This window comes from Candoia aspera, chromosome 7 (assembly GCF_035149785.1).
Source record: "Candoia aspera isolate rCanAsp1 chromosome 7, rCanAsp1.hap2, whole genome shotgun sequence".
NCBI classification, from domain to species: Eukaryota; Metazoa; Chordata; class Lepidosauria; order Squamata; family Boidae; genus Candoia; species Candoia aspera.
In genome coordinates, this window is record NC_086159.1 from 23,295,896 (window position 1) to 23,308,285 (window position 12,390).

Genomic DNA, 12,390 nt, shown 5'->3' on the forward strand with positions numbered 1-12,390 from the left:
ATTATTATTATTTGCCTTTTTTAACCAATTAGGCCATTCTTGAATTGATTGCTGTGACTTTAAAATCATCTACTGCTCTGAGATATTATGTGCTTGTGATTCTGTGAACCATAATGCTGATCTCCAAATATTTTTCCTTTGACAGTGTGATTATATAAATATCCCCACCACTGTATTCACTCCTTTGGAATATGGAGCCTGTGGTTACTCAGAAGAAAAAGCAACTGAAAGATTTGGCAATGATAATATTGAGGTATCTTTGGAAACTGCTAATGTAGACTATCTCTTGTTTGGTCCCTTTTCTGTTTTGATGTGAAATTCCGATACTGATTTGAACTCCAATTTCTCCCAAGTGATCACAATCAAGTGAATGATTGTTATCCACTCTCCCTTGAGGGTGAACTCCTTCTGCACATCATGTGATTGTTGCTTTTATTCTGTGTGTGTGGTGGGACCTACGTTTTTGAACAAGCAGGTGGTTAGATCCGAAAGTCAAATTCTGTGTTTTAAAAGGAAAACACCATGCTACATGCAGGGCAGTTAGATTTTTGCTGAGCAACATGGAGCTGTTCTGGCAGAGCTCTCTCCATTCTACATTCTGGGATGCATAGTTTCAATGCATCTGTAGGGCAATTGGTTCCAAAAGGAGATTCTGCATCCTCGTTAAAAATATTTATGATACTATGCATTTGCAAGCCACTTGTTCCACACTCTCCATGCATGAAATGTATCATTGGGAAAGGAGATTCTGAAGGAGAGGAAGCTGTTATATGTGGTCAAATTATATCTTCTGTGAGATGTTGCTCAGGAAAGAGAAAATCACAGTAAGGCTGTCTTGGGTATTCTGGCTTGTGCTTTTTTGGTGACATCATTCCAGTTTTATATCTCTTCACATAGCTGTTTGCATTTACGCACCCATCACTAATGTATACATTCTTGCTGCACATGCTTTGTGATCTGACTGGTTGCTTCTTGTGTTAGACAAAGGCTTGATGGGACATTACCTGAAAACTTTGTATGCACTTCTTCTGAGATGCAAGGAAAGTGGGGTAAAAGGTACTGATTCCGTTTGGCTTTTTGGGAGAGTTCTTACTCAGCCACACGGACACTCAGTTGCAACTTGAATATAAATGGGTGTGTTTTAAATCTTAGCCTTTTAAAAGTTTTCAAGACCTTTTGCAAAAGCCATTCTTCTCCCATCCAGAATAATGTGTTTGAAACATTTCCCAGTATTTTCAGTGAAACATGCTAGCTGGAGATGTTGGGTATTATTGTCGAGCATATTTGGATGGCAGCCAGGTTGGTGAAGGCTAATATTCATGTTCATGTAAATTTCCATCAGGACTTACTAAATTTAAATGGTGTGTTGGGAGCCTAAGGAAGGTTTATATCCCGACCACCTGGATATTCCTCACTTATCAGTTACAGTGTTCCTCGACCTTGGCAACTTTAAGGTGTATGGACTTCAACTCCCAGAATTCCCCAGCCAGCATCTGAGTTAAGTGAGCAGCTTCCTCACCATTTAGAGAGAGGCCATTAATTAAGAACTGGAAATGTCTCTGCCTTAACTAGCTGGGAGAAAAATAAGTTCTAAAATAAAAACAATCCAATTGCTGAAATTTCTGTAACTTTGTTCCTGTTCTTTTTCAGTAAATCTTGTTAAAAGAAATTCTGTTGAAGGGTGCTGACATGAGCTTGACATTTGGCTGAAATTCAGTATCAGAATTTATATGTCTTTTTTCCCGCCCTTTTTCAGGTTTATCACAGTTACTTCTGGCCACTGGAATGGGCAGTCCCATCGCGGGACAACAACAAATGCTATGCAAAAATTATTTGCAATATTGCAGATAAGGTAATTACAGTATGCCAAGAACGCTTTGCTTTTTTCTGCAAAAGGATCAGCATTCTGGAGAAGGAGGAGGAAGAATGTTAATATTCATTTTGCATGCATTGTGACTCACCACCTGATTGCTTTTTTTCCCTCTCTAAAGTATACCTGGGATGCTTATTGAATCTATGTCATCTTCAGATCCTTAAATTGGAGCTATTTGGAGCTGAGGATGACACTACTCCCTTCATTGTGGCAGGCATCAATTACGTCTTGAAATTATTTGCTGGGTAAAATCCACCCGCAAATCCACCTCTAAATTATAGTGTCATTGTATAATAACACCTTGGCCAGGTTTTGCAGCCATTAAATAGTATCCCTCTTTAACTTTGCTTAGTGTAGTATTTGGTTAATAGCTGCAAATGCTTTAATTTGCATGGTATACTAACAGACTGAAGGCAAAAGGAGAAGGGGATGGCAGAGGATGAGATGGTTAGATAGCATCACCGATGCAATGAACATGAATTTAAGTAAACTTCAGGAGACAGTGGAGGACAGGAAGGCCTGGCATGCTATGGTCCATGGGGTCACAAAGAGTTGGACACAACTTAACAACTGAACAACAACGACTAATAGCTAGAATCCAAAGTATCTTGGAAAAACCATTGCACCCTGTGTCTCAGAAGCTGTTCATGTTAGGGCAAAGGATCTTAGTCTCTGTGGATCCTTCCCACTGTTTCCACTGCAGTTATTTTGGACAGATTTTCTAATCTAAATGAGCTGGTCTCTTATTTGTTGTTTATCAGAAATTTGTACTCCTAAATTGGGAGTGGTGACTTGGAAGTTTCAGGCCTGCATGTTGCAACAAGCACTATGAACAATTTACTCACTCCCTGCTCAGTGCCCTATCTCTGATGCTACTCTCAAAATGCAGCAGTTGGCCTAAAGAGCCAGCCATTCAGAATTGCCAGTTTATCCCAAGACATCTTTTTCTGAAAGATTAGAATAAATGATATATCAATTATAGGAGTTGTGAGGTCCTAATTGCTCAGAAATATTTGGAATTTTTTAGCATGTCTCTATTATGTCACTTTCCTTCAGTGTTTTGCAGGAAAAACAAGGTCTTAGCAACTAAAGGAATCCTGTCTTGCCTTCCAGGCCATATAGCTCAGGAGTGCATAACTTTTTCCAGTTAATAATCAAACTTGATACTTGAATATCATGCCAAGAGTCACTTTGAAAAGGAGGCAGCTCAGGGCAAAGTAGTGGGTAGTGCCAAGAGAAAACTAAACTGTATATAGTAGGAGATGGGAGCTGAATCTTGACCAGAGGATCAAAGCTCTTGATTAATGTTCAGTCACACATGAGAGGGTAGAGCTGTGGAAAGTGTAAACTCAGCCACTGGTCTGAGGTACCTTGCATCCATATTCTTCTTTATATATCATAGGCTGGGTGCTTTTTCTATTTAGGCAAAGCCAGGGAGCTATGTCTAATATGAATTCCACTAGGACATTTCTATGTAGTGACTTGCAGTTTTCAGTAGATTATGTAGCAATCCTGTTTAAGTTCGTAAGGCTGCAAAATTGCTTCCTGAAGTGAAACAGCAAGTTCAGTGCCATATCAGTCAAGGGCAGATACACAAGACAGGCTGAATTATTTGATAGAAAATCTCCCAAATTCTTTTTTTTTCTGAATTGTTAAAATACAACAATAAAAATTAACTGACAACTTGCTGCCCTTTCCTGATCGTTAGACAGACTCCATGACGTCTAGATTTTTTATTTCTTTGAGTGAAATCTTGTTGCTGTGGATTGAGGGAGATGCGGGGCTAGAGTGAATATCCAGCCAGGCATCTTCAAATCTTTATCCTTAAACTACCTCACTGTCACTCTTAATAACCAAAAGCTTTCATGTCACTTTATGAACAGAGAGTAGATGGTTAACTGGTTGTTTGTTTTTTAAGATGCTTTGTCTTTATATCAAGCAAATGTTATTTTCTGTTTGATTTCCATTATGTAGAAAAACGAAGGCAAGACAAGTGTTAAATTGCTGGCTTTGTATTTAGTATAAGAATGGCTTGTTATCTTCTGCATCTTTTCTGGTAACTTATAAAACTTCCCCATTGAATTAAAACATGTCTTTTGTGCAATTATCCAACTAGAAAAAATGGACTAGAAGAAGTCTAGTGACAATTCTCTTAGGAATGAATAATCCTTAGACAAGGTGGACAAAATAGTTAGCTAAATCAGATCCTTTTTGCTGCTCTTGTGCCCTAGGAGCGTGTTATTGGTTTTCATGTGCTTGGTCCCAGTGCTGGAGAGATTACCCAGGGATTTGCAGCGGCCATGAAATGTGGAATGACAAAAGAACAGTTGGACGGCACAATAGGAATTCATCCAGTCTGTGCAGAGGTGTGTATGTGGTATGGGTTAGCAGAAAGCCTGTGTTTTCATAGAAGCTTTGTTATTGTTGGGAGCAATTTTGGTGAACATTTTTTCTCCTTTCCTATAAACTGCTGCACTGGGATCAGAAAAGCATTAGCCAGTGTGGAGGAGTGATTAAGCTGTTGGACTTGAACAATGGAGGTTGAGGTTCAGGTCCACTCTTAGCCATGGAAACTCACTGGGTCTAACTTTGGGCCAGTGAAGATGAAGGGCAATCTCCCTGTAACTTGCCTTAAGCTCCTGGAGAAAAGGTGGGATAGTGTCAGCCTTACCAGGTGGACCAGATAGGAAACACGACCAGATGAGCTAATTCTACTTTATTGTAAGGCTACATTAATAGAATCTTGCAAGTCTGAAAGTACAATTCTTCCCCTGTCGTCTTTACACCCCGAGAAATTAGAGAGGGTCTCTTCTGGGCCTCTTGCCCTGCTCACTATCCAGCTGCAGACTATGCTGTCTCTTATCAGACCGTTCGCTAGGCAGCATCTCTGGGCCCAGTCTCCCAAGATCATTCCCACTTACCATTACAGATAGAAACCTAATAACTAACTGGATGATAGAGCATGTGTTTTCCCTGCAAAAGTTCTTGGGTTTAATTCCTGGCATCTCAAGGGAGGGCTTGGAAAGTCTCCTGTCTAAACCCCTACAGAGCTCCTGTCAATCAATGTGATGCTCAGCTAAAAAGCTCCTGTGTTTAGATTCACAGGACTTAATGCTTCACATTAAATGCTTCACATTTAGATTAAAAGTTTCATGCCAGCATATGAGACCCTCTGCAATATTGAATTGTGAATTCCCTTGTTGATTGCTGATGCTGAAATCTTAATGGGTCATACCTAGATAGTACTGAGATCAAAGAATGCCTGGAAAACCCAGGGCTACAGAGAAATTGAAAAAAAAAATCTTGAAAGAAAGCAGCGCCAAACATTTCTGTATTTGCCGCTAAGAGGACAATATGATCATAGCCAGAGTTACGCTAGATGTGATGGGTATTACTTTTACCGTTGGTGTACCTAATTCCAGTGTTTTTACTGTAATATCGATTCACCTATTTTGGATTTGCTATTGAGGCCTAAGACTGAGCCCCAGGAAACCACAGCATGAATTCATTTCTGTTTTTATTCCTGTTGTCTTGCATCTTAGCCAGACTCACACGATTATATCACTGATATGCTAATAATAGATTAAGAAGAAAGCACACAATCCAACACAAGGTCTCTATTTTGTTTCCCATACAAACACTTTAAAACTCACAAACTGAAAGAATTTGTATACTCTTTTCTTCAAAAGATCCTGTGTTGAGAGGAGCCCAGGTAAAACCCTTAAAAGCAGAATATTTGTGTGGATGGTACAGGAGAGAGAATCATCATATGATTTCTCTCAACATTAAAATGCAAAGTTTACTTGTATCTTTGCAAAATACATTTTAGAGTAGCAAAAATGGGTTGAAATTATATGTGAATCTAAATGAAAAAGAGAGAGAATGAATCTATTGCCTTTCTTGCCCCTTCTCCTCTTAACAGATCTGCAAATATCGAACACTTCATTTTGCATTCACAAAATTAGAATGTAATTATTATACTTAAGAGAACTTCTGGCACTACCACTGCCAAAGATCTTTTAATACAATTTTAATATTGGAACCAGAATAAATGTTTCATAGAAATCACTATATTAATTAGCTTAAATTTATTTAAGTGAAGATAAATACATTGCTATATTTAAAAGCTATATTTAATAAATTGCTGTATTTAAATGCTAGCGTGCATTAACAATACTATTCAAAGCCGGGGGTGGGGGAGGGATTCAGTCTGCTGAATCTTATCCTTAGTATTTTCCGGGGCACTAAACTTATTTGCATGGTTAACATATGCAGATGCTGTATGCTGTTCTTACTTATTTTCTCCAAGAGGTGGCTTTGATGCCAGCTAATTGCCTTGCTTTGAACTTTTTAGACTGAAGTGTATTTGATTTTCTGTAAACCTTCTATCTGCACTTAGATATCCTGGTGATAGCAAAGCTAGTAGTTGCCCAGGAAATCACTGAAGGTAGCCAACCCACCACATTTGCTGTCATTTCCTCATCAATTTGCTCTCAGCTTGGGATTGAAAAAGCATCCTAAACATATCTATAGCTGAATGAAGGGCTGTAACTGCTCAGACTAATGAGCAAACCTAATCCACAAGTTTTCATAGATATCAAGGACCATTTGCCCCAGTCTGATGTGTTCATGTGATTTTTTTGTTTGCAATTGTCTTTTGAGCCCATAGCTGCCCCTAAATCTAAGTCTTCCCCTTGGGACTCTAGGTTCAGGTTCTGCTATAGCTTTGGGTCCAAGCATTGTGTTCCTTCAGACAATATATCGTACAGTCTTCTACATCTCTTTAAAAAATATAACAGCTGAAGAAAGTGTAAATAAAAATGATGTGAGGAACATGCCTCATACAAGCTGAGCCTTATCTTTGGTTAATAATCTTGTATTCACATACCACTAATCCAGACCAGCCCTGCTCAGCTTCTAAACCCAGATAAAAAAGCCAGGAACTGCCATATTATTTGTCTTAATAGGATTATCACTTGGATGAGAAACTGCCAGGCAGTACCAAGGCTGTAAGCTAAACTGGGAAGTTTAAAAAACCCACTAGAAGAATGCAAAGAATAAGATGGCAACCACTGCCAGATCATTACCAAGAAGGCCACTTGGGCTTCTTCATGCAGCCACCAGTTCAACTTGAAAGAGGCTTAATCATAGCCTCACATGTTCCATATGAACTGGCAGTGATTTCCAATGGTTTCAGGTAGAGGTTTTCCCACCCCTACCTGGAAATGATGGACTCTGGGACTTTCTGCATACAAAGCATACTCTCTGCCACGGAAATGCAAGAACCATATTCTTCTGTGAAATAGGTAGTGCCTCTATTTGTGGGCATAGTCTGTAGATGCCTGAATGCCTTTTCAGATTGACAAATTAGGTCCTACAAGCATGAAGTTTTCCCACATTTTCTCCCACATCACCAATTATCACATCCCATTTGTAGGAATGTAGGCATGCTTCTACTTTTGTCTCTTGAAAAAAATTCTGAGCCAGTGTTTATGATCTTAGAAACAGAAATATCACTCACCCCAAGCTTGAGCTACTTCATACATTTTAGGATACCAAATCAGTCAGCAGTGATTACCAAATGCCTAGGGTTCCACTACCTGCTAATTTTGTCCATCCAAATGTTTGCACATGGCACATTGAAGACTCACTTGTTCCATTGCCACATGGATGATTCTGTGTGCAACTTGCCTTTGATAAAGGGTAATCTTCCCAAGATGTTTTCACTGAGATACGTTGGACTGATTCTCAGCCAGCAGAAGCGTTAAATAAGCCCAGAGGACTCATTTTCTCTAATTTCAGTGCAAAGTCATGTAGATAATATTCCTCCACCAGATAAATAATCTGTAACCACTTATTATTTTGGTAGAGATGGTACAGTCAATTCTCAGCCACTCTTCTCTCTTGTCTAACTTACGAACACAGGGATAAGAGCCAGGTAATTTCTTCCTAATGATCTACTACTACTTGCCTGGTCAGAAATCAAAAGTCAGGTCAAGAGCATATTACAGATTAGTGTATTCAATTATTAGGTTCAGGTATTGCACTAAGCCATGGGTGGTTTTGACTGAATCCCACAAGTTGGTAAGTCATAAACCATGGTTTACAAACCCCAATGGCTGGTTCACACAACATGAAAGCTCATCCATGCAAAATCTCTTATGTATGATTTAGTATGGTGAGTGAATCTCATTAGTCTTTTTTTAAAACAGTACTTAGAATATGAAGAATAGAAAAAAGAATATGAAGAATAGAAAAAAGTATTGCATATATAGGGTTTATATAACTGTGAGAAGCTCTCATCATAAAACCTCAGTCCCACATGCTGCTTTGGCCGTTTAAAAACAATCTGAACTAGTTATTTGTGGATCTAGAAGGCTATACCCGTGGGGAACTGCATTGTAGGATTGAACAAATCGACATAATCTTCCATGCCCAGAAAAGCTTTCCTAAACAATAGCCGTGTGTTGTGTTTTCTCCCTTTTTCCTTTTTAGATATTCACCACATTGTCAGTGACAAAGCGTTCAGATGGAAACATTCTTCAGTCTGGATGCTGAGGTTAAACTCACCCGCTGTTTGCCATTGCCAAAGACGGACTTTCATCACTGTCGCAACTTTCAGAAGGCAGCAGCTGGGAAGTAAGAGCCATTAAGACCTGCTTTCCTCCTTGCTCAGCCAGCTTTATTGCAGAGGGGCAGGTGAAGAACAGTGGAAGCTGCAAATTAGTTGTGATGATTGCATGGCAATTGGCATGACAGCGGGGTGGGCCCACGATCAAGATGCTGCTGGCAAGGCATTGGCAAGATGCTTCCATGAAGTCATAGCCTAAAACCAGTGTTTTCTGGTAGGCAATGACAGAACAATTGCCAGCACAGCTTGAAACTAACTCTGTCTCTCATTGGAATGAAGAGACTTATCTTCACTTTCAGAATTTTTATAGAACCTCCCAGAGCTTCAGCAATGCAAATCTCCCTGGATTTCTACAGAAACAAGTGACCAAGTTCTGAAGGAACAACTGTGTTTCTAACATTAAACAGCAGATCATTGAGCCCTCCCAAATTCTGTAAAATTGAAAGAGGTACTGTATCACTGTTATTCCTGTTTAGAAACTCTACTGCATCTCTGATGTCAGTTACACTGAGTCACTCCTCAGGAGAAATGCTCCCCCCCATCACCAAAGCAAACCATCTGTGAATTATTTATATAAAAGATTATATAGAAAGACATCAATAAATGTGTTCCTGAAAACTCTTCTTGTTCATAATGTTCCTCCACGCATTCTGAAGTACTTTTTTTTAATGTGCTGGACATTAACGTGCTCTGTTTAAATCTACTACATCACATTTTCACACACATCACCCAGTTCAGCTGTGACTGAAGAAACATGGGCAGCCCATGGTCAGATTACCTCTGTAAGTAATCAGTTGGTCTCTTGCAGGATTCCCCTCAAGCCCCTGAGGGAATCTCAGAGAAAGAATGGTATTGGTTACTTCTGGTTTAGGCCTGTCTACTTGGTTAGCCTCCCAAGTGTTTCTTAAAATAAATATTCCTTCCCCTTCAACCCAAGATAAATTAAAACTTCTTGTATAAATGATTTAAGGGCACTATGACTTATGTTCTCAGAATGGCACATGCCTTCCTCAGCAAGATAGCATGGGATGTAGTTAAAGTGGTTTTCTCTGTGACCTGCTTCACACATTATATTAAGTCCTGGTTTGATTAGCAAGCTGCAGTCAGCTGGGTTCAATCCATGCTACACTATAAATGGTTTCCATATCATAGTGGCTGATTTGTACAATCCATTGAAGTAAAGCCAAACAAGCCATGTTATTGCAGGTCATGCAATGCCAGTCTGTGCTTCCATTAATCAGCTGGATTGAACTCTAAAGCATCTTCCTTGGATTGGCTGTTGATTTAGGAGTCAAATTGCTGACTCAAAATGTATTCGGTGAATCAACACAAAGGAACAAAGTTAAAAACATCAATAAGACATGTTCTGTTCAGTGAGAGTCCAATAAGGAAAGTGTATGCCTAAAGAAGCCATCTTTATAGAGATGCATGGAGGAGCTTAATTGCAAAACTTTGCTGTAGAGATGAGCCCTAATGCAGTTTTGCTGCTAAAACTCCATTCTTAATTCCCTATCAGAAAATGGCTAATAGTTTTAAAAATAGGTTTAGGAAGAGTAGAGATTAGATTTAGTTCCACCTTCTGCTGGTACTAATTATTTGATCAAGGATTTAAGTCTGTGTAGCTATATCAGGTAGACATATAAAGAGTACAGCAACTGTTGGTGCTACAGACTGACTGTTGGTATTACAAAAAAACAACCAATGCAGTGTTCTCGGAATGAAACACTTCCTGCAGTTGAAGTCAGAATAGCAGCAAAAAAGCTGGGTTTTTATCTCTGATTAGATACAGATACTAACTTAATTAACAACTTGCCTTCAGACCTAGTTTCATTTAACAAGGGGTCTTAATAGATATTTCCAGCAAAAGGCCTGTTTGACTGACTCTTCTAGCCTAGGGATAAATAGGAAATATAGCAAAAACAAGCAACTAATTTACAGATGTTTTCAAAAGTCCATAATTCTTCACCGTGCACGGCAAGGTTAAATCCCTCACTCTTTGAAGTGCGTGTTTTGGGGATGAGGCTTCCTATATCAGTTGCAGGGCATTAGATACCTTGGAATATTTTAGAAGAGCTTGGCTGACCTGCTGCTGCACAGCCTGTTTGGAGTGGGACTCACATTGTTGCATGTGTCTGCTTGCTTACATGGCTATGAGAAGAGCTGAAGAACAGCTTCCGGTATCACTTCAGCCAAAGACAATAATGACTAAGTGGAGTGAGTGAAAGAGGGAAACCACAATCACTGCAGAAAGACAAGCACATAACAGCTGGAGGTCCACATCCTGAGGCTCCAGAGCTTTATATGGTTTCTGGAAGCCTTGGATGAGATCCTTGGAATTCCTACTAACATTGCTACTGAATTCAATTTTTAGATGTGCCAGGAGAAGATTATTTTTAAAAGGTGAGGGATGATGATGATGATAATAATAATATAAAAGAAGTAAAATTGAATTGGTCTTTTCCTTCTCTATTTTTTGGAGTATAGTCTGTGCCTCCAACTCAAAAGCCAAGTACAATCCTCAGCATGAAATTGTTTTTATATATCAATTTCAGTGTTTCCTGTACTTCACACACAGCATTGTGTAATCATTTAGTTCCCTCATAAGAATGTGGTGAGGGTTCTGTGGCTCTCCAGATGCTATCAAACTACAACTTTTAGCAAGCAATCCTAATCAAGGATATTGGATCTAGGAGTTGTAGTTCAGCAACTTCTGGAGGGCCTCTGTTTCTCCTTCCCTGGTTATTCGTTTAGTTAGGAAATCACAACAGAGACAAGATTAGAAGAAGGACCATTTTGGTTTTGTAGCTGAGTCTCTAAGGTAGTGTTTCTCAACCTCAGCAACTTTTTAGATACGTGGACTTCAACTCCCAGAATTGTAGACATATCACATGTCTACAATCAAAATGAAAATATAAAGGGAGGTCTGGATTCATCTTTGAAATAATTAGCATGCCATCATACTAACTCTTGATATGAAGTTGTCAAGACTGATCAGTCTAGAGGGCAACTATTTTCATTCACAATGAATGCAGATATATTTTATTATTTACCATGAATTGTCATATATTCCTGGCCTGCAAAGTTTATTTGGCAAGCCAGCATCAGCAGAGAACCACAGCATCAACTGTGATCAGCACTAGGCCATTAAGTGTGAGATACCATTTTAAACCTTCCACAATCACACTTCCCCAGAATATGCAATGACTAGGGTGTTCTGGGACATTAAACTGGAATCTCACAAACTAACCCAAGCACCCCGTGACAGTTTTCAGCACTACAGTGGACCATGCTAGGACACTTGTGGCTCCTCCATATGGCCCTCATGATGCCATCTTGAAAATTGCTGACCCCACAGCATACCTTTCATTGCACCTGAGAAATGAAATTGGTAGAGATGCTGCCTATACATGCGGGTGGCACTTAGCTGCTATGGGAGGTTGTGGGGAGGCTGGGAAAGGAATGGAAGAGAGAGCAGTCATGAACAATAAGTCAGTTGACAGCTTATCTCATAGACAGCAATTCAGCCTAGGTGGGGAAAAATCTGTGGAAAGCATTTCAAAATATGGAAAGAGATTTTGCCTTAAGACTCTGGCTTGACAGTTGCTGCTGTTCTTGAGCAACCTCAGTGCTCTCCAGCAAGCTACTGATGAACTTCTTTTAGGCTTGTTGGAGAAAGCAATCTGCTTTGACATTCTGAGTAATAATTCAAACATTAAGTTTCCTTGTTCTATTAAAGACTGTCCTTAGAGCAGTGTTTCTCAAACTCAGCAACTTTTAAGATGGGTGGACTTCAACTCCCAGAATTGTAGACATATCACACGTCTACAATCAAAATGAAAATATAATCTGTGTTTAATTATTGTAGTAATAATCCAAGACCATTTCT

At 39.4% G+C, this 12,390-nt stretch overlaps 1 protein-coding gene and 1 long non-coding RNA gene across 2 annotated transcripts in view; one reads left to right on the forward strand and one right to left on the reverse strand.

Annotated features, from left to right (window-relative positions):
• Positions 1 to 9,122, forward strand: part of LOC134501452 (thioredoxin reductase 1, cytoplasmic-like) — a 32,289-nt gene extending 23,167 nt beyond the window's left edge. Inside the window, exons 11-14 of the mRNA XM_063309282.1 lie at positions 146 to 253; positions 1,757 to 1,852; positions 4,105 to 4,239; positions 8,369 to 9,122. Of these exons, the coding sequence (XP_063165352.1) occupies positions 146 to 253; positions 1,757 to 1,852; positions 4,105 to 4,239; positions 8,369 to 8,431 (402 nt within the window). The 3' untranslated portion in view covers positions 8,432 to 9,122. The remainder of the gene's footprint in view (positions 1 to 145; positions 254 to 1,756; positions 1,853 to 4,104; positions 4,240 to 8,368) is intronic.
• Positions 1 to 12,390, reverse strand: part of LOC134501351 (uncharacterized) — a 243,836-nt gene that overhangs the window by 114,403 nt on the left and 117,043 nt on the right. The gene's annotated exons all lie outside the window — the stretch shown is intronic.